Source organism: Xiphophorus couchianus, chromosome 5 (assembly GCF_001444195.1).
Source record: "Xiphophorus couchianus chromosome 5, X_couchianus-1.0, whole genome shotgun sequence".
Lineage (NCBI taxonomy): Eukaryota > Metazoa > Chordata > Actinopteri > Cyprinodontiformes > Poeciliidae > Xiphophorus > Xiphophorus couchianus.
The window spans coordinates 8,664,971-8,687,122 of record NC_040232.1 but is presented as its reverse complement, the minus strand read 5'-3'; the positions used below and the strand labels follow the sequence as shown (position 1 = coordinate 8,687,122).

At 37.6% G+C, this 22,152-nt stretch overlaps 2 protein-coding genes across 3 annotated transcripts; both read right to left on the bottom strand.

The window, feature by feature from the left end:
• Window positions 1–3,258: 3,258 nt before the first annotated feature.
• Window positions 3,259–13,134, bottom strand: LOC114143941 (uncharacterized). Its single transcript, XM_028016356.1, has 10 exons — window positions 12,301–13,134; window positions 12,181–12,211; window positions 10,434–11,020; window positions 8,531–8,954; window positions 7,429–7,470; window positions 6,575–6,675; window positions 6,417–6,478; window positions 5,365–5,531; window positions 4,976–5,131; window positions 3,259–3,732 (listed from the first exon to the last, which is right to left on the bottom strand). The coding sequence occupies exons 1-10, from the start codon at window positions 12,379–12,381 to the stop codon at window positions 3,368–3,370; spliced, it is 2,016 nt and encodes a 671-aa protein (XP_027872157.1). The 5' UTR covers window positions 12,382–13,134; the 3' UTR covers window positions 3,259–3,367.
• A 600-nt stretch (window positions 13,135–13,734) lies between these two features.
• Window positions 13,735–22,042, bottom strand: LOC114145440 (N-acetyllactosaminide beta-1,3-N-acetylglucosaminyltransferase 2-like). 2 transcript variants are annotated; one of them, XM_028019006.1, is made up of 4 exons: window positions 21,318–22,042; window positions 19,530–19,652; window positions 16,442–16,564; window positions 13,735–15,611 (listed from the first exon to the last, which is right to left on the bottom strand). In XM_028019006.1, the coding sequence occupies exon 4, from the start codon at window positions 15,594–15,596 to the stop codon at window positions 14,394–14,396; it is 1,203 nt and encodes a 400-aa protein (XP_027874807.1). In that variant the 5' UTR covers window positions 15,597–15,611; window positions 16,442–16,564; window positions 19,530–19,652; window positions 21,318–22,042; the 3' UTR covers window positions 13,735–14,393. The 2 variants fall into 2 exon arrangements, with proteins under 2 accessions (XP_027874807.1, XP_027874808.1); XM_028019007.1 differs by lacking the exon at window positions 21,318–22,042 and adding an exon at window positions 19,672–20,030 and having other exon boundaries at window positions 19,530–19,596.
• Between the last annotated feature and the right edge of the window lie 110 nt (window positions 22,043–22,152).

The following is a 22,152-nucleotide window of genomic DNA, read 5'->3' as shown; positions in this document are numbered from 1 at the left end:
GTGATTGGTTGTTTCTAGTTAGCACTAGGAGCAAAGGGAGAAGGTTTGATTTTTTCACAGATTATCTTTCTCATACCATACTGTCACAACCAAGTAACAGTTTCAACAAATATGTTAAAACATTTTTAAAATGTAAAAGTTACACACTGCAGCTTTAAGAAGAAAGTCTCAGTTTTCAGTTCGCCCTGTAGGGGAAACAGCGAACATCTTCCACTGAGAACAACATTAAATGCTTCATCTGGAAGCTTTAGGGATGGATCTCATTATAGCAATATGACAAATAGACAAGCTCAACTCCGACCCTTTGCACTTGGCCAAATATAATTAATTTCTTCAGGCTTGCTTCGATCCATTTATGACGACATCAGCGATTGGATTCTGTTCTCTAAAATAATACCTCTGTGAGAAACTACTTTGGACTCCCGTCAAGGTGCAGGCTGGCTCTGAGCTGCATGTTGTGATGGTTATGCCTCCTTATCAGCCCAAGCAGCTCCTCCATCCCTCCGACGGCTCACCACCCAATCACACTTCACTCGGCTCTGCTAATAAGAAAATAAACTGCAGCAGATCCAGCTTCAACAAGAGAAGTGTTACAGGTTAACCAATGCTGGTGGGATTACTCACCTGCTAATCTAGATTTTAGATGCAAGGTCATCATTTCTCAGCTGTTCTGCCAGAGGAGCCAGAACAGCTGAGGGAGAAAACCTGGGTGGATTCCAGCATCCACCTCTACAGTGGACGGTTCTTATTTTACACCCAAAATGAGACAGTTGTGATTCCTGGAAACGTATCGATAATTACTCCATGTATCCAGACTATCCCCTGATCAGCTACATTCATTTTTCTCTCAATCCAGATGGATTTTTTGGTTCATCTTAAACAATATGATATTTTTTTCTTTCAGTTTTTCTGTCTTTATGGTCAATAACTTTTCGGTTTTGTTTAAAATTATTCATACAATCTATTCACATTGTTTAATTCTTCTTTTGAGTCTCTTATATTAAGAAGCTGTTACTGATGTTTTAGAAATTTTAAACATTATTAACATATTTGACTATGCATGCTTGTGAAATGAATACTGGAGAACAACAAATGTTGGGAAAAATGTAAACAAAATATACTCTTATTACTAAAAAATACTAAATAGTATACAAATATTTCTTGATATATAAAACGACTTCAAATAAATGCACAAAATAACATCAGCCAAACCTGTTGCTTCACTATTTGGCCCATGAAATTAACATCAAATTTAAAATTGTACAAGTGAAGAATTTTCTTCTAAAAGTGCAAAAAATGGACCAAGTGAGGCGGAAACAAGAACATTTTACAGTCAGATTTAATTTGTTTCAACAAGGCTATTTTGAAAAGCATCTTTAAAAAATAGCCTATAAATAAGTGTTGGATGTTTTATGAGAAAATGAAACTAAATGCCAAGCTTTGCTCACAGTGCTAAATAATCAAGAGTACCTGATGTAAAACGTGTGTGCAATTTTCTTACATTTCCTGATTTTTTCATCTTTGATAAATTTGATATGGCATGTGCAGAAAACAGGTTTTTTTTGTTTGGTGCCTTAGCTTTTTTACATTGCTGCAAGTAGCATTTTTTCAGCCAGTGCATATAAACAAAACAAGGAGATCTGAGATCCTGCAAGCTTGCAAGATGTGCAAAAATAGACATCTGGCTGTAAAAGGCAGTAAGAGATGAGGATTCTGCGCATATTGCTGACAGAGACGGGTGTGAGGTTTACGCGAGAGCTGCTTGGTGCTCAGAGTTTTGCACAGCAGAGGAAGAAGGAGGAAGTGCCGACCTCTCTGACCCTCAGGCTGCCAGCAGAGGAAGGAAGCTGAGCCTACAGGGCGGACCAACCGCTGGCAACCATCTACTCCTCACCCAGCAAGCAGCTTTGTGGGGATTCTGTCCTTGGGGATTCTGATTGCTGGACGTGAGGAGCATTCGGACAGCGATTAGCTCGGTGCACAAGCAGCAACTTTCAAAGCACACCACATCTGGTAGCACATCTCGACCCAGAAATAGAGACGGCCAATAAATGTGCACACATCGTAAATTTAAAGGCATGTCATTTTAACTCTTTTCCTTTTCAGATTATCAGATTATGTCGAGATGTTATTGTGATGTGATGATAGTTTCATTTCATATTCAAAGTGTAGAAATATGTGCAAAAAATGTAAAAGAAGGAAACCAAACAGAAGAGAAGCAAAATGTTAACAGTGCAAGGAGCATTGTTGTTTCACACAGAAATTCTGTCTTAAATATTTTTGGAAAATATGAATGTTTTCCTTTAAATCAGATGTGCACACATGTACTATGTTAAAACAGTGATTGCTTTAGTAATATTCCAAATACTTAGAAGTAAATGTGAGCTTTTTAGCAGTGATGATGCATTTTCATCGGTGTATTAGACTGGCATAATTTCTGCTTTACAAAAAGACTGATTTTAAAATTAGTTCCATTGAATAAATAAACCCCTATGCATTCTCTCGTTAGTTACATTTTGTTTTTCACAAACTTATGAGTTATACCAGTGTTTATGAGTTTAGGTTTGCCAATTAATTGGTAGAAATTACATCTTTATTTTGCTCTGTCAGAATTGTTTTTATTCATCGGAACAGGCTTTAATGACAATTAGTTACATTAATAAAAACAAGTAGATTACAAGAATAACGTTAATCGAGAATTAAGTCATTTTAAGAATAAAAATAGCAAAAAATAGTTATGAGAATACCGTTTCAAATGTCATACAGCTTTATTCTTGTAATGACTTCTTGTAATACTTTATTTTCTATTACTTTATTCTATATTATTGACTTTATCCTCAAAACATGACTTATTTATACTTTAATCTCAAGATTATTCCCATAATTCTGACTTCTCAAAATATGACTTTTGACTTTTCTTGTACACATTATTGTAACAACTTTATTCTCAATTTGTTTTTTATTCGTTTCTAGCCTGGCCCTACTACTCCATCGTAGGTTGTAGCAGACTTCCTGGGGATCTTACAATAAGGCGAGAGGTGATTCTTCACTGCTTTGGATTAGCTGCTGTAAGCCTGTATTAGTGGTTTTCTCCAGGTGAGCCAGCTTAGAAAACCGGACTTGACTGTCTGCATGCTGTGGTACCAGGTAGGAAGCTTTAAGCAGGCAGCATCAGTTACTCAAAATGCCGCCTAGACAACATGCAATTTTGGCTGCACATTTACTTCAGGTATATTAGCGGATAAAACAACAGAGAAATTGTGTTTTGTTGTGATTTTAATTGAGCAGGTTGCATACAGTGGAAAAGAGTATTATTTAGAAAAAAGAAAAAGGCGTCTTAAGGAATACAGATAAACTTGGTTATGGATTACAACTTTCCGCTCTCCTGTGTATCGATGTAGCTGTCTGCAGGCAGCAGAGAGCTGAAGCGCAGCAGAGGCAGATCCACAGGGGGGCAGCGCTCCTTCCCTGGAGCCCAGCTCTCTCTGCCTCCTCTTGCAGGCGGAGGCGGAGGTGGGAGGTCACAGTCAGTGGGAGTGGAGTAACTATCGTCAGGCTGGAGATGGTTGTTGTTTGGGTCGGGTGGGGAAGGGCAGTGGACTACAAAGCCTCCGCGGTGATGGCGGTGATAGAGAGTGCCGGACACCACCAGCAGCATCAGAATAAGGGAGCTGAGCAGGAAGAACAGGATGTAGACCGCTTTGGTCTCCGAGGACAGGTTGGATCCGCAACCTGCAGGCGAATAAATCAACAGCTGATATCCAGAAATGTTTATGGTAAATCTATCTACAATTAAGGAGAAATGTTTCATGTCTGGCTTAATGGTTGGTTTAAAGACTTATGTTTTCATAAACTTAAAGGGGTAAGATTATGTAAAAAACTTTAACTTCACGTCATGTCATGTTATTCCCTCATTAAAAACATACCTGAAGTGTTGAATTGATTCTTTCATGCATGTTTGAGAAATCCTTTAATCTCCATGGCAACCATTCAGCTGTTCAAAATGCCAAGGTGGAACTAGCCCCGCCTTCAAGACACAGCTCCTCCTCAGAGCTGCAGTTTCCAAACTAGCAAGCTTCCCCCGTGTCTCTCCCACTCAGCTCCTTCAGACTAGCCAGCAGCATTTAGCAAACACCTGGAACTGTGCATCTGCTAAACTCTTTATACCAGATACTTCTCAGTGCAACGCTGGCAAAAACATTGTTAAAAGGTTAATAGAGGAGGGATGTTGTGACAACTTCCTGAAGGTAGAGTTTCAGAAAGAACAGTAGTTTCTTAAAGAGACAGGCTCTATTTCAAGGCGCTAAATTATGAGGTCACGTTATCTAAAGTCATATTTACAGCATTTTTCTAACAATTGAAGGTGACGGTTATTTGATTGTAATATAAAATGGCACAAGTGGCTAGAAAACATAATGCTGCCCCTTTAAATGTTTTAGTATTTGATAAAGACAAAATAAACTATCAATAAGTTAATGGAACAACAATTCTGGACATAAAATTTGTTTTGATTCACAAGTTTGTCAATACTAGGGCGGCCCAATAACTCAGTATTACATTTCATAATAGACATGTGATCAATATCAATAGGAATTACATCCAATAAAATGTTTAATGTCCTACTTGACACCAGGCTGATGTCCAAAACTCTCTTCCTAGCCTGTTGGGTCGCAATCCAAAAGAGATTTCTTTGCTGAATCATTTTTAGGAGACTGAGCTTGCATATTTTTAGGCAGTTTTTTGCACAACACCTCAACTTTTTCTACTTCAAGTTCATGATGAAATTTTGATGATGAATCTCTGATAGCAGCGAAATCCCTTCATCAGGAAGGCCCTTTGATCCAAAGCCAGAATAATAGCTTGGGTTTCCTTGTGGTGAAATTAATGATTGCTCCAATCATGTAAATTGATAAAAACTGCAGTTGTGGTTTAAAAACTTTAAACGAGGCTGTGCGGTCGGTCAGAGCAACCGTACCTGCTGGCTGCGCTTCCATGCAGGTGGTTCCCCCGGATCCCAGATGGGACTCATCCCTAAAGCCTGCTCTGCAGCGGCAGGCGTATGTACCAAAGTGGTTCACACAGTCTGCGTTGGCATCACACAGAACCAGCTGGGTCCCACATTCATTCACATCTGAAAGAAACGCACACAGGTGGCTACCGATTACACAAATAACTCCAAAATCTCAATTTTCAACCTTTCCTGCATTAAGCTCTTTTACTACAAAAAGATTCAGCAGTTTTCAGAAACTTTAGTGGAAAGTTAGTCAGTAACCTGATATTTATTTTTGAGCTGTTCAGCATCTTCTTAGCATCTCATCTAAACCCAGTCCATGTCAGAGATTCAATGAAACCCAGACGTGATACCTGCCGTGGACACAGACATGATGACGGCGCTCCTGTGGTTGACTCTCAGGTTGACGCCTGTGGCGAGGAGCCCCTGCATGGCTGAGTGGACGGCCCTGTGGATCTGCACGCCTCCAGGCCCATGACCGATCTGCAGCCAAAGGATGTAGAGTGCTCCTGCATTCAGCCTGCACACAGGATCACCATGAAACAGTTTTCACAAACTACTCTATTTCACTGGACTTTAGATTTTCTGTCTCCAAAAAGAAACTCAACATCTTAAGCTACATTCACACAGCAGGCAGTTGCAACTCAAATCAGCTTTTTTTGCCCCCCTGTGACCTACTTTCCAACTTTTTCACCACAGTCTGACCACCCCGATTCCAGGGGGTGATTTTCTTTTCACCCCAAAAATCAAATACACATCCAATTGTTTTCATCGTGTCTGCAGTCTGAACAGTCGTGTCGTATTTTAACAGGCTTTTATGTCATTGATGTAAAACACGAATCATAATACATAATACTGCACCAGAAAGACGGTACGCCAGAAAGCTAAACATGAACAATGGCTGAAAATAATTCTGAAAGTATGAATGAAGTCTGTTCAACAGAGGTGCATCACATCAAAATCCCACCACTCACAGTTCTGACTACATATTCATACAGATTTCGCTACAGAAGTTGACGTCAAGTTGCTCCACAAAAGGCCATTGCCGATAGTCGTGCTCTCTTTTTATTAGCTTACTTTATCTTGTTATAATCTTGTCACAATACTGTTGGCTCCCATTGTTGACTAAGCTTTAAAATCTATCTATAAACTTCCATAAACAGCGCGCTGTTGTGTGACATCAACGTTCTTGATGTCACCCGCATGTAAGTCGCTTTGGTGTTGTAAACCGTTGGCAAGAAAGTCAGATTGCAGTCAGGTTTAATTAGTTCATCAATTATGAATACCTTAAAAAAAAAAAAAAGATAGAAAGAAATGGATTTCAGCAAAAAGATAAAAATAAAATCAGAATTGAGCATCAAAACATGCTGTGTGAACGTAGCCAAACCGGCCGTTGTGACCAAACCTCTTAATTCTTTTTGACGAGAGGGAAAGTCGTGTGTGAAGAGCTTCCAGCTGTTTGCTGATCTGCAGAAACACAAAAGGTAAGGGAGCTTGTTTCATATAATTTCAAATCCTGTCTCTTGTGTTTAGATCATAAACTTTTCTTTTGAAACAACATACCAAAGTCTTTACTGACAGCAGCAGCAGCTGAGCCAGATTGTCCCAGGAATCCTCCAAATCATGACTGAAATTCACCTCAACAGCCACTTCAAACAGGTGATCTGCCAAGAGACCCAAAACACTGCAACCGATGTCAAACTACCCCAAAATATTTGTTAAACTACCCCCAAATAGATGTCAAACTACCCCAAAATATTTGTTAAACTACCCCCAAATAGATGTCAAACTACCCCAAAATATTTGTTAAACTACCCCCAAATAGATGTCAAACTACCCCAAATAGATGTCAAACTACCCCAAAATAGATGTCAAACTACATAAAAGGCATATTATTATTCTATACCTCTATATATAGATATCTCAGCAGTTGCTTTGGGGAATTTTTCATTTTTGACTGCTTTTTGATGCAAAAATCTGAAGGTTAGCCACCATTTTGGTGTGTGGTCTGTCTGTGTGGACACAAAGACATTTTAAACTTTACGCACAGATGTCAAACTACCCCAAAACACATCTGAGAAGCTGCTTTTATTTAGAACGCAGCAGAATCCTAAAGAAGGGCATTACAGTAATAGCACATAGAAAAGATTTTGAGATTAATCTCATAATTTTCCTAGAAAAAAATGTTACTTTAAAAAGTTTAAAATGTAGACTTTAGAAACTCACATTTCTAAGTTTTTTTTTTTAGAAATTTCTGAGATTAATCTCAAAATTTCAGGGTTTTTGGGCAGAAATTTACAATTTACTTTTTTTTTTATTATTGACAATGGTTCTAATATGCTGTCGTAGGATCCTACAAAATTATTTGTGAAGAACAAATTTTTAATCTGCTATTTTTTACTTTAAGTTCTACTCACCACCAGGCAGATGTGGACCCTCCGATTTATTTTTCATGTTCGCTGTGAGTCGCACAGAAGAAAACACATCGTCAGATTAAAGCACTAAACATACAGTCCGTTCTTTTGTACTGTAACTTAAGATCTCCAAACCTTATAGTTACATTGACATTAGGATGCTTTGTCTATGTTTAAATCCCAGCTCTCTCCACCTCTGTACTCAGAAGTAACTCCTGAAAGTAGTCAAGTAAAAAAATGAAACCAGGAGCTTTCGAGGACATATTATGGATTCTTGGTTTTTGTTTTAAAGTCCAAATCTTTTTGTTATGTGTGCAGAGGTGGAAAAAGTACAGAGATAAATTAAACAAGTAAAAGCAGTTTCTATGGTTAAGAATTCACTCAACACCACAAATCTCCAGGGTAGCTCATCTAAAATGTAGTTTGAGCAACAATTACTTCAGTACTTTGTCGACAGCAGGAGTGGGGAAGGTCATGAAAGGGGAGTTTGGATTATCTGAAGTCAGATTCAGAGAAATCATCAGAAATAGATTTTTTTTTTTAAAATGGCAAATAACTCCTCTGTGTAGTGGAAGCTAGCAAGCTACTCAGAGAGACTGTTTTGGCAAAACTTTGACATTTAAAATGGTGTATAACGCTGAAATGTCACAACAGACCCGTTTTTACTTTTGATTCTGTGCTATTAATACACTGTACTGTAAGTAGTCTGTTATGTTTTTTAAAGTTCAAAACATGTGCAATTTATTTGAGAAAAATGCATCCTACTTAGTTGCACATCCCATGGACTGAGTACAACATTTTATTTGGTGTGAGCCCTGTGGTGTGAACCTATATATCCGATACTGCTATTCAATAAAAGCCATTTCTATTCTTATATCAAATACAAAAACCTGGAAGATTTAAGGAAATAATAGTCCAGCTAAAATCCTTTATAGCTGCAGAAAATCAATTTGATTTCAGGGTTTAGAACTGCTTTAGGACCTTTTCGGTTCTATTGAAAGAGAAATTCAGATTATTTAGACAAATAACCATACATCAACGTCATAAGTGAACAAGCAAGTGTAAACCAAAGATTTGCAGAATCCAGACAGACTAATCCACTCACAGTTCCCTTTGGGTTCCACCATTTTAGGGTGGTGATGCTTGTGGTCCGTTTTCTGGGTTTCTGTGCCATCAGAAGAAGATGGTTGCTGGTCTGACGCCTGACTGATCCGCAGTCTGTCGTCTGCAACTTCTTCCAAACCATCAGGAGAGACCTGACCATTCAGGCTGCTCTCATCTGCAGACACAGTGTCCACCGTTTTCCCTTTTCTTGCTATTGGAGTGTTGTTGCCAGGTTTGAGTTCATCACGCTGCTGTGCTGGCGGGATTACAGAGCGACCGGCCGAGTCGGCCTGGCTGGAAAGGCTGCGAGTGGCTCCTCTTCCTGACCGGAACATCCTCTGCGTGGACGTCGGTGCCGTGGGTGCAGCCACAGACTGGTAGACATGGGAGTGGTTCTTCAGTGATGGATAGAGGTTTTTAACTGCCTGAGAGCGGATAAGATTTCAGCTTTAAAGATTTATACTATCTTTAAAGTGTAAAGATAGTATAAATTCAAAACAACCAAAAACATTTTTATTCCAGTAGTTCTGGCTTCTCTTCTTACAGCTTCACAGCGTATAATGTTGTAGACTTTAGCAAAAGTCTACGATATTTAAATATAGAGGTCTGAGCTTATCAAAATTATTTTATTTGTTACTTCTACTGTGGGACTTTTAAAAAAAAAAAAGAGGCTTGCAAGAATATTAATGCTCCTCGGTTATTGACTACACAAATTAGGATGGAAAGCAATACATTTAGAGGGGACCCATTAATTCACTTTTTGCTAGAGGAGCACCAATAATTTGGCCCCGATTTCCATGATTTTGGGAGATTTTTGATCGGCCGATTCTTACACGTGAATCTGATCTCATCCATCAATCTTATCTACCTTGGACAAGGTCTAAAAATCAGCCACTGTCCTCTTTTGCGTTTTTGTGAGAAGTTTGAGCGACAGGTCGGCCCACAAGGTCATGTCTGCATGTTTGCAATTATCAATAGTCACCTCACTTTCACCAACTCAGCAACTTTCTTGCTACATTTAGCAACAGTTCAGACAAAATCAGAATCGGCAGGTCAGACTTCTTAGAAACTTGTAATCAGCGATCGGCCTGAAAGCTGCAATATACTTCCATTTGGGTCTCAGTTACAAAAATCGTCCGTCTATCACCTGAAGAATATTTCTAAAATTAAAGGACTAAAGTCTCAGCAAGATCTAGAAAAACTCATCCATGTGTTTATCTGTAGTCGCATTGACTATTGCAACTGTGTCTGCCTAAAAAAAATTATCAAACAGATTCAGTCGATCCAGAACGCTGCAGCTGGCATTCTGACTAAAACCAAGAAGTTAGAGCACATCACCCAGTTCTAGAGTCCCTACCCTGGCTCCCTGTAGCTCAGAGAATAGACTTTAAAAATACTGCTGTTAGTTTATAAATCACTGAATGGCTCAGCACCACGATACATTGCATCAACCCTCCAGATCTCTCAAATTTTCTGGTTCTGCTCTGCATCTCCAGAACCAAACATGGAGAAGCTCCATTCAGCTTCTATGCACCACAAATCTGGAATAAACTAAAAGAAAACTGCAAAACAGCTGAATCACTGAGCTCCTTTAAGTCTAAACTAAAACCCAGCCGCTTAGAGTTGCTTTTGATTAATAACTGGAACATTAATTAACATATTTGCTTGATGATGGCATTTGACTGGACATAATGTTTATTGCTTGTTTCATAATTGACTACTATGTTAGATTTTTGTGAAATAAAAGTACTTTGAACTGTTTTGTTGCTTAAATATTCTATACAACTTGACATAAAAGTGCGAGATACATCTTACAATGTCACTACTGACATAATCCTAACATGTTTCATTGCTTTTCCATTGAATTTGTGTGAAAATGCATGGATGTGTGAGAGAACACTCACCTCTGCACCTCTGTCTCCACCCAGCGGCACCCAGGGCAGCCCAGCCGTCGCTAACTGCTGATCATAATAGTCATACGCCAGATCATCGTTTTCCAGCTCCACATTGTTCACTAATGGCTCAAATTCACTCAGTCCAGGAGAACGTTCCGACTCCTTGCTTCTTCCTATTGAGCCTTCCTGTGGGCTGTAAACCACCGGTGGTCCAAATGCTTGGTAGTGGCCATAAAAACCTCGGTAAGGAGGGTCAGGCCAGCCGCCGATCAGGAGCACCACATACAGAGTGTTGGAGGACGACGTGTACTTGGCTTCCTGCCAGCACTTCTGCAGCACCTTGTGGGCCCCTGACTGGGCGCCAGGCTCATCCACATGGATCTGGTCCTGTTTCAGTGAGCAGGCCTCTTCAAGGGTCAAGTCCTCCAGGCGGAGATGAATCCTCTTCCCCAGATCCACCTGAATGGTCCAGTTGCACCACAGAGGAGGGTTGGAGCACAAATAGTCTGGGGAGAAAAACTCGCCGCTGTCACTGTTCAACAACTGGTGGCAACTCCGCAGGGCGAAGAAAGCACCGCTGTCCCCTTTAGGGCCATCTGAAGAAGAGAAAACCAACCATGCATTAACGCTCAGAGCCTTACGAAATGTTCATGCTTTTGTAACATTTTACATAATATTTATATGTGACAATACATATTATTGTCACATATGTAGGTCTATTACTGGATGATAAAATGCAATGACATTGTTGTTTTGAGACCGTTTTATTCAATAATTGTCACCAAACGTGCGTTTGGCAAAAAACTAAATAAATCTTTTGACAGAAAATAATTTTGGCAAAAAATACATTTTAAAATAAATCAACTTTTTTTTTTTACCAAAAAAAGAAAAGAAAAATAAATCACTTTTGGCAAAAATTACTTTGCCATTATTTAGTAAAGTGATAATTTTGATAATACCAAAACTTCCTTTCTCAAAGACCAATAAACTACAATTTTGCAAAGAACACTGAAAACTGGAACTGGGAGATATTTTAACTATTATGACAATCAAAATAACTAAAATGGAAATAAAAACTACACAAAACCATAAACAAAATGGATTATGTCTCTAAACAAAATTGCCCTTCAAAAAATAGTAATCATCAGAATGAAAATCATCAAGCTCCTTTCAATTCATCATGCAATTAATTGATTAATTGCAACAGGCTTACACCAGATCTATGGTTTGAGATAAATATGTCTTTGTTAAGATGGAAAGCAACCAAGACATCACAGCTTACTGTAGCAGACGCAATTTCACATTTTTTAAAATTTAGCTAAAAATAAAACAAAAAAATAATTTCAAGAGCCTAAGATTCTGTTAGTTGGTAAGAATTTAATGTCCTATGGGTCATATAATGCGCTTGTTCAGACATATTGCCCTCATCAAACGTCACGTGACACCGAATTTATTGCGCAAATCTTTGATAATTCAGATTTTACTTTTTTACTTTTTGTAAAAAAAGTTTTGATTTTTACTTTTTGATGTACATATTACCAGATCATTGGTTTATGCCACATGCCATCAGTTACAGGAATAAAAAGTCTGAATGGATTTTTATAACAATAAAACCGTAAACCCCATTTTAAATAAAACAGAAAGCTTTACTGTATTAAAAAAAGCTGTATTTTTACACCAGATAATTGTGCACATTATTTTTTACTGCATAAGTTAATTACTAAATGCTAACTGTTCAAGAACTTGATTTTCTCACCTGGAAGCCTGTTGACTCCTCCTGTGTTCCCCTGCGGAGAACAGACAGTCGTGTAAATACAGTAACACGAAGAGTTACACCAGAACCAGCCGCTTTCGGAGGAATGTCTCCTTAACAAACCTGTGCTTCACAAAGTTTCCCAAATGTCAACAGGAACACCAGCAGCGTGCTTGGAAAGTTCAAGCTGTTCCTTTTAGGCATTTTACTACCTTTACCTTTACTGTTCAACTTTTTTATTCGAGTAAGAAAAAAAATAACCAAGTCAAAGAAAACTTCTCCGTTTCAGTCAAACTCCTTTTCCTTTCCTGTCCGCGCAGGTGAACCTCATCAACTAGATGATTGAATTTCCTTTAACCGGCTACTGGGATTATTCCGTCCAGCAGATGTCGCTGTAGTATTGCAAATTTGATCCGGTGATGGATGGACGTCTTTACTCCACAACCAGTAGGTTAGGAACTTTACATGTGTACTCCTGAAGTTTGTAGTCGAATTACTTGTTTAAACAAGTAAAATACAACAATTAAATAATTGTCTCTTTTTAAATTAAAGTTTTTAGGGATTCAAAAACAACAATATTCAATAAAAATACAATTTACAGCTAAGATTGTCGCAAAAAGCGAATCACATAATAAATTATAATGTTCTCAATAATTTCCACTGCAATTAATAATAGTTTTTCAATGGCAATTTTGCTTACAGAGACATCATAATTCATTTTATTTATAGTTACAGTTGTGTGTTATTTCAATTTTATTTATTGTTTTTGGTTGAGTGATGTTTTATTTTGATTATTTGAAATATTATCCAGTTCCAGTGTTACATGTTCCTTACAAAATTAAAGTTTATTAGTCTCTAAGAAAACAAACTTGCATTAGGCCTTTATCATTATATTACTTTAAAAACAATATTATCATTTATCGCAATAATTATTGGGACAGTGTATTATCCAGCAGTGTTTGTTTTCATGATAGGCCTATTTATCAAGCCTGTTGCAATAAGCAAGTATTAATTAACCACATGATAATTAAAATGAGCTTGATTATGGCTTTTATGATTATCAATATTTTTTGAAGGGTAGTTTTGCTTACAGAGACTTCATAATCCATTTCATTTATGGTTTTGATTAAGTGGCTTTTATTTCTGTTTATCTATTGTTTTTGGTTGTGTTTTATTTAGGCCTCGTTAGGGCTGGGAAATAAATCAACAACAATAAACCTGTGATCAATATCAATAGATAGACAGTATAATAATTCCACTGAACTTCATGGCATTCTGGGGGATGTAAGCAGAGTACATGCTTTAGCAGAGCTGACCAAGGTTGATGGTATCAACTAACTCATTCACTCTTTGGTTACCTAGCAACAACCTGTTGAGTAAATTGCACAGCTGCAGTATCAGGGTCATGCCACCAGTTTGGCAGTATTTCAGATATTTAAAACAAAACAATAATCAATAATTATCAATATCAACTGATATGAAATTCTTAGCGATGTTCTCAGACCTCATCCTCCTCAGTCACCTCCTCCAGTTCATTACAAAACCAATGTCACACGGTAACATTTTAATTCTTGTACTTTAATGAAATACACCTATTTAAATCAATAAAATAGTATAATTACTTTAAAGCTGCATTTTGTATCTTTTGCAAAAATATGCTTTTTTACATATTTGTTAAAGCTGTCGTGACAGTACAGCATAACGGATAGTCTGTGAAAAGATCAATTTCTTCCATCTCTTCTCTAAGCTAAAATCACCATCAGCACAGTTTCTGGTCAAAAACAACCAATCAGAGCCAGGAGGAGTATCTTAGCGCTGTCAATCATCCTCATGTACGTTCTGTTAAGTGTGCTAATATTGGAGAAATAACTTACAGTTACAGAAAAACTGCTTGGCTATGCTAATTAGCATAGTTAGCATAACCAATTATGCTCCTTTGTGGTAGCAGAGAGAAAGGGGGAGAGTGAGTGCAGCTCATATATGAGGATGATTGACAGCAGTAAGACCCTCCTCCTGGCTGTGATTGGTTATTTCTGATGGAGCTGTGTATTTGTGCATCAAGAACTGGGAGCACTGGGAGAAGGAAACATTTTTTCTCAGATTATCTCATAATTTCAGTGCATAGTGACCATTTTAACAAATATGTAAAAACATATTTAAAATACTCAATAAAATGAAGCAGATTATCTGACAACTTTAAAACCAGTTGAAACAGGTCACTGGCAGCTCAGCTCAGGGTGAGTAATCCACGGCCAGATCTCCAGCATCTCCTGTGGTGTTCGACTGTGAACCAGCATCAGGCTTCTGTAGATGCATGGGTTGTCCCTGTACTTCTCTTCAATGTCAAACGTCCTAAATCCTGGGTGCTTTTTAGGCACCAGGCCCAGCTTCTCCAGACACATCCCAGTGTAGACATCATCAATGGGATACAAGACCACCTCCTGAGAAATGTTGGAAAGACGTATTGCTAAATCCCCAGAGAGCAGGTAGCCTCCACCGCCAGCGTAGGGTGGGTACTGCCCCACAAATACACTCTCAGGGATAAAATACTTCAGTTTTCTGTTTCTGTGGGGACCTGCATTCTTGATAACATCACCTATGAACAAATCTTTGCCTTTGCCCTCAGACAAGCCTTCCAGGAAGTCAATGATTTGTAAGGTGTTAACAAAGACGTCGTCGTCACCCTTGAGAATATACTGAGCGTGAGGACAGTGCGTGCTGAACCATTCTAGAAAAAGGACTTCTTTAAGGGTGAGGTTGAAGAATGTGTCCCTGTAGTCCCACTGCAGCAGGTCTTTGTGAAGCTTTGCCTCATGGTTTAGCATCTCCTGCAGGTCGGGGAAGTTGTCCACAGATGAAGTTCTGCCAAGCAGGAACACTGTCACCACACTCCGATTGGCTAAGAAGCCAGCGTGTCCCCATGTCTGGCGAATGGCCTGGCGCCGGTCGAAATGCGGCATCAGTGACTTGACCACCAGCAGAAGGAAGGGTTTTTCATCGCAGACGTGGGGCTGGTTTATCAGCATCGGATACATCCTACAGCGCATGTGTAAAAGAAAGTCCTGGAACCGCTTTGGTAGAATGTTGTAGTCCAAAACCTGCCTTGCGACCCGGTAATCCGCTTCACATGGGTCAAGAGGTCCGGTATCATTAAGCCAATCCGGCAGAGCAATGAAGGAGCCTCCAAAGAGTTCAGAGTTGATAAGCGGGTTGTTAATCACGTCCAAGCGCTGCTGTTCCTTGTTCCAGAAGGATTTGCTCATTAACGTTCGGCCCCAGAACCTCTTGGATGGAATCCGAATCCCCTTCGGATCGCCTTTATGCCCAAGTTTCCACGAAACGCCCACCAGAACACAGATCAAGATGTTGATCATCATCAACATGCAAAGGGCCTTTCCTTTCTTCCGGCCCAATGGCATGTGTGCACCGTGAATCTAGAAAAAAAGACAATATATTAATAAATTAAAACAACAGCAAATAAATGAAAAACCAGAAGAACTGGAGTGCCATGTCAAGACTCACAGTAAATGCAGAATGAATAGGAATATGCAGAAACATAATAGCCCACTTTGAAAGGATTGGGAGAAATATGTAACAAGAAGGTCAACAGGAAGTTTGATCCTCCAAAGTTTGGTTTTAGAGCTTAAACTTGCAGAATACAAGGCCACATTTTCCCTCTTAATTCCCCAGGAACAATTTTTCCTCATCCCTTCTCTAATCCCTCCTACTTTCTCCGTAACAACGACAGGCAAGCAGGAATCATACGTTTCCAATTCAGCCATGCACATGACACCATTTTACAGACAGCAGTGGCTCAGTGGGCTTAGACTGCACACGCAAGGGGCCACATGGCTGGGATTAATATTAGAATAGAATAGAATAAAATAGAATATACTTTATTGATCCCCAAGAGGAAATTGCTTGTTTGTTGAAAGCTACTCCATCTTAGGTAATAAGTACAAAATTTGTAAAATATTAGAACTTTATTATGTGACTGTGCAATTCAAATAAAGTGTAAAACATTTACACAAGAGAGTAATTCATCACTTGTCACAATTAAGCAGGGTGTTGGGCAATAACAAACAGTCCCAACAAACACATTGAAGTTTGATAACAGTAACATGATAAAATGTGGAAAAGTTACAAAGTATACATTTTGCAAGATAATAGATGTGCTTTTTCTTCAGAGAAACACATTTTCTTACAGTACAGACTGTGCCCCGAGCAAGTATTGTACCAAAGAGTAGCACAACTTGTTGCATACCTCTGAATAGGCTGACAGCTTGCTGGTTGTGGGTGTCACTCACATTACCCCCGGTTTCACATGAATGCTCTGCAGTGAGGAGAAGCTTGTTTCTGTTTTTTCTGCAGCCATCAGGAATTCAAACTGTAAACATTAAAGCAGTAAGAAATGTTTTTGTTAAAGTGAATGTGATCATTCATCACACATATTATCCTCAGTAGACCTAGTAAATGTTTATTCAAAGTTAAATGTGATTTATTATTAAATACACACAGCAAAATGTGCCATCATCTTCGACGTGTTGGGCTGATATTCAAACAACATAAATGTTGATGTTAAATGGGTTAATTATTTTGTTAATATGCCACTCAGTGCAAAAAGATACAGACACAAAACTACCTGTAGAAAGTTTCGTGATGTGGTCTAGTCATAAACCACATGAGGAAATTACAACGGCGTATTAAGGCCATTGTCGAAAGAAAATAAAATCTTTTAAGATTTAATCTCAGAAATGTTCTAGAAAAAGCTCCAGGGTCAAAAATCTTCAACTTTCGGAAATCTTCTGAGTTACGTCTAAGTGTAACAGGGTTTTAGTTAACAATATTGTAGATGTGAAATATTGTCAAAATTTGTTTATTTATTCTTTAAATTTATTTTGTTTAGTCAACAGGTTGTTTCTTCAGACATTTATTGGTGTTTTAAGTTCTGCTGGTTACCATAGTAACGGGTAAATGACAGCTCCTCCGCCCTTTTTCTGTTGCGTCTGTAACTGTTATCAGATCTGAGCTTTCTTTACAAATGTTATATTTTAACATATACTTTCGGCAAATTTAATAACATTCAGTATTTCATGAGTAATTTTGCTATGTTTTGTTTACGCCTTTAACTGTTATCATTATTAAGGTTGTCCATTTTAGCTATGTTTAATTTTACAAATGTTAACTGCCTCTAACTGCTGTCAGCTGCTCATTGGGAGCTATTGTTTTGTAATTTGTTTAGGGTTATTTATTAAAACATTACTTATTTGCATTATCTCAGGCAACACATTACCTGTGTGAGGAGGAAATCCTCTCCTTAATTAAGTCATTTTTGGGCCGATCCTTTTGTTTTGTATTTATCTGTTCATTTATCTGGTGGATATGTGTTTTCAATAGAACAATTACTCTATTATTATTAATTTTATTATTTTGCTAAGCCTGTAGCTCCAGTAGATGGCTTACCTTTGTGTCAACATGTCACAAAACGAGTTATAGGCCAGTAGTTCCTCAGTAGGGCTGCATAATACCAGTAAATAGTATAATTGCAACATTATACCTCTTACTGGTATAATATTAATCTACGTTTTTGTGACTCACAATGACCACATCACTGTTTGTGAGGTGTAGCATCTAAGCCAACAAACACAAGTGTCAGCAGTGAGGGCAGGTCGCCTTTTCAACAGATAAAAAGACTTTATCTGCCTGCAGGATTTATATGGGTGGCACTTAAAAATATCTTACTAAATAGTGCAAATATTGCACCCAACAGTTGCACACAGTGGTATTGCAATGATGATTATGATTCAATATATTGTGTACCTCTAATCCTCAGTTTAAAAAAAAAACAAAAAACGATTCTAACTCCGTAAAGCACTTTGTAAAGGGATTCCAAGTCTTCTAATTTTTCACATTTTGTCACATTATAGTCACAAGCTTTAATTTACTGGGACTGTATGTGATAAATAAACACACATTTAAGTGCATAACTGTAAAGATGACAGAGAAGCAAAAATTATTTTCATTTGCTTTACAAGAAAAAGTTGAAAAGTAGAGACGCATATTAGTCATTTTGTAACATATTGGCATCAGTCCACTGAATAAAACTGGGCTGATAGTAACATCTGAGTTTAACAGAAGCAGAGAAGCAGTGGTGAAGTTAGCGATGTGGTTGTTTGTTTCAAGGTGTCAAATGAGGAGTAAAATATAAAAATATATTTATCTACATAGGTGATGTACATAAATATCAGTTATCAGCCAAACCAGCAATATTTATATCAGATATCAGCCCAAGTTTTTATAATGGTGCTTCCCCTACTGAAAAGTGTGGCATGCAGTTGTATTTATGCCTCCAGTGTCAATACTTTGTGGAACTATCTTTTCAGGTGTACTTTCACCAGATTTGTACATTTAGAAACTGTAATATTTGTCCATTCTTAGCAAAACATCTTAAGTTCTGTCAGATTGTATAGAAAGCGTTCATGAACATCAACTTTCAAATATTCCCATAAATTGTTAATTATCATTAGTCTGGACTCTGACTGCTTCGATCTAAACTTTTCCATTTGTTACCACCATGCTAGAGAGAGCTCTGTGTTCAAAGTGATGAACATTTTAAGCTTTTTTATTGAACAATGGCTTCGTTTTTTTCACCTCTTACATAAAAGTCATATTTATGGAGTGAAAAACTAATGATTTTTATTTTTTTTTTTTTTTTTTTGCTTCTCCAGCCTCTGATGTGGATTCTCACATCTTTCCCTGAGTTACAAAGTTACTTGTTAAGTGAAAGGTCATGTTTTGGTAGATTAGCAGCTGAGTCTTTAACATTTACAGATGATGGATTGAACAGCAGGCAGAGAGAAGCTCAGAGTTTGGGATTTATAATCTAACCTTTAAACTTATTCCCTATAGTTTGTTCCTTGTTCTTTGTATTTGCTTACTCTCTGACAAATTCAAGAAACAGGATGACTTATGCTAAGGTTAAATTACACACTGGTGGAACCAGTTTAAAAATTAAGTGACTTTTTATGGCAACTGATTACACTGGATTTTATCTAAGGGTATCGGAGTAAAAGGTGATATACGCACGTCAAGCTTATCAGATTATCCTTCAGTTTCTCACAATAATTCGTAATAGAATATATGAAACTTTGCGGCTGAAACGTGACAAACTGTAAAAAGATATAAAGGGTATGAATACTTGTTATAGATGTTTGCTGAAATCCGCGACTGGAGTTACGGAAAAATATATATTTGGCCTTGTTTCTAAATACCTTCATGTACAAACATATTAAACATTATAAATAGTAAACTAACCGAACAAATAAAAAGCATTGTTTAGTTTTGGTACCAACCTGTGGTTGGTTCCTTAGCCTTCCTTCGGCGCAGACCCAATTCCACCTCCGGACCGGCCGGTGCGTTCTGTAGATCCGGATGGTGAGTAATCCAAATCGGATAATAAACTCTATGTCAGTCACCTAACGTAATCAAACGTACAGTTTTGTTACCGCCACTCCGTAAGTGTAGTCTGTGAATTTACGTCCTGCCTTCCTGTGTCTTGCGCCTCGTGACTCCTCCCTTGTTCGGTTTTTCTCAAGCTCCAACCTGCTCTGGATTTTTTTTTTCAGGGGCGGATTGAAACTATTTGAGACTCTGGGCTAAACTGCAGAACAGTCGTGTGGCAAAAGGTTTTTAAGTTAAGCAATGCAAGATCTGCAGGGTTTTTTGTGCAACAATTCATATTGTTTCCATATTTTAATGTGCTTAATTTCTGTTACAATTTATTGCAAAGATTATCTATAGATTATAGATTATTTTTTTCTTCACAACAGAAATGTTGCTATAAAATCCTTCCATCAATCTAGTTAGCAGATTGAATGGCATTATGGAAAAATGGAAATGGACTGAACTTATATAGCGCTTTTCCAGTCATTTTGACCACTCAAAGCGCTTTACACTACATTCACCCAGTCGCAGCCACGCACGCATTTATATACAGATCAGTAGGCAATTTGCACAGAGGCACATTGACATGTGGAATCAAACCTACAACCTTCCGATCGCAAGACAACTATGGGTTTCAAATAATTGATTTTCTTGTATTAAGAAAAATATGCAACATCCATCAATTTGGCTCAAATCTGTTTCTGCTAAAACATTTAAATCATTAGGAACTTAAACAATAAAAAGGGTTCAGTTGCAATGAAAAAGACATGAAGATCAACAGGAACATTTTCCAATAAAGCAATTGCATATCTGAACACCATATAGCACACTGTCATTGCTGCAGGAGGTAAAATTTTGAGGTTCAATTTGAGCTTCCTATTGTTTAATTACGTTTTATGCTCAAGCACTGCAATAAAATATAACTTTGAGCCGTTACTGGACTGCAATGATTCAGTAGCAGTTCAACTTTCAGTAGCAGATGTACTTTGAGAATCCTATTTGGTGACGAATTAAAGGGCTATTTCAATATGTTTTTTTTTTTTATATAATTTGAACTGCATTTGATCAAATCTAGTTCAAAAGTTCCAATACTTTCAAATGATCAAACTTCAGGGGGATTATGCCACATTCAATGAGTCTTTAAAACAGTTTGAAATACAAACAGAAGTATTTATTTAGCCACCAGCACAACCTTTGACTGAGACAAATGTGAAACTTACAACATCTACATATACAGCTCTAGAAAAACTTAAGAGCCCACTGCACTGAACCCCATTGAAAACCTCTTGATTATTCCACCAGAAATTGATTTCTGAACTCTTCCTGACTTATAACATTAGTTTTATTGTTTCTAAATGAATATGAACTTGTTTTCTTTGCATTATTTGAGGTCTGAAAGCACTGCATCATTTTCAGTATTCTCATTTTCTGCAAATAAATACTAAATCTTTGCTTGGAATTTCAGAGACATGTCAGTAGTTCATAGAATATGGGTCTATTTAAGCTAGAATGAATCAATATGCAGTGTTAGCCAAATGTTTTCAAAAAATAACTACTCACATAAATTGCATTTTGCTGTTACATACATGATTTCAGTCTACAACACATTTAAAGCTTCGAATACCAAGAGTTTGTTCTTTGATAATGAATGTCTAAAGTAAAAACACAGCAAAGGTGTAAATCAAGGCGGCACTCACCTCTGGAAATCTTATCAAACCATCACAGGCCTCAGTGGGTCAGACCGTACACAGACGGCAAAAGCAGACTTTACCCTCAACTCAATCAGCAACAAGCGGGAGGACATGTTGCAACCTTATCCCTATCATTAGGGTTAATAAAGGGCAATCACAGGGGGAAAAAAGCAAATATCCCTAAATCTCACAAAGTTTTTCAAGTCAAAGAAAAGCTCAGATAAGATATACTCCCAGAAATATAACTATTTCTTATTTATTACTAAATCAATCTGATGTTGGATAATGACTGGTAAAAACAATAGGGTGCTCTGAACAAAGTTCACACAGCCTAGCTTTTAAAATCTTATGATTTTATTGCAGGAGCTGTTTATTGCTTGTCAGATATGATACATACGTACAGTTCTGTGATCTACTCTGGTGTAACCTGACCGATATCCTAAAACGTTTCAGAGAAATATGTTGAAAATAAACACAACTTTGTTTAACTACACTTGTTTAATCCGGTAATAAATGATTGTGTACTAACTGTGTTTATTTGACAAAAAAAAAAAAACATCTGTTAGGTACAGTAGTAAATAGCTTAAAAGTACCGTTCAGATTCAATCCTGGTAAAAAAAACGAAACTGTTGCTTTAATAGGTTTTCTGTCACAGAGGAAGTGTTACACAAACACTGTGGCACTGTGCAGGTTTATAGGTTTTTCTTTCCTACTCATAAATAATTGATAAGAAAGCAGGTGGACTCACTGATGTCACCATGGTCCTAAATGTATATAATCTTTATGCCTTTTATCTGATCAACAATAATATAAAAACAACAGAAGAACATCACAGTTCTTA

What these genes read in the sequence shown, in the direction of transcription:
- LOC114145440 (XM_028019006.1), bottom strand. Translation starts at nt 15,596, where the DNA reads ATGCCATTGGGCCGGAAGAAAGGAAAGGCCCTTTGCATGTTGATGATG.
- LOC114143941 (XM_028016356.1), bottom strand. Translation starts at nt 12,381, where the DNA reads ATGCCTAAAAGGAACAGCTTGAACTTTCCAAGCACGCTGCTGGTGTTC. An exon ending in TGCTGTCAGTAAAGACTTTG is followed by an intron (nt 6,479 to 6,574) that starts GTATGTTGTTTC and finishes GTGTTTCTGCAG; the next exon opens with ATCAGCAAACAGCTGGAAGC. An exon ending in TCGTCAAAAAGAATTAAGAG is followed by an intron (nt 5,532 to 6,416) that starts GTTTGGTCACAA and finishes TCCTGTGTGCAG; the next exon opens with GCTGAATGCAGGAGCACTCT.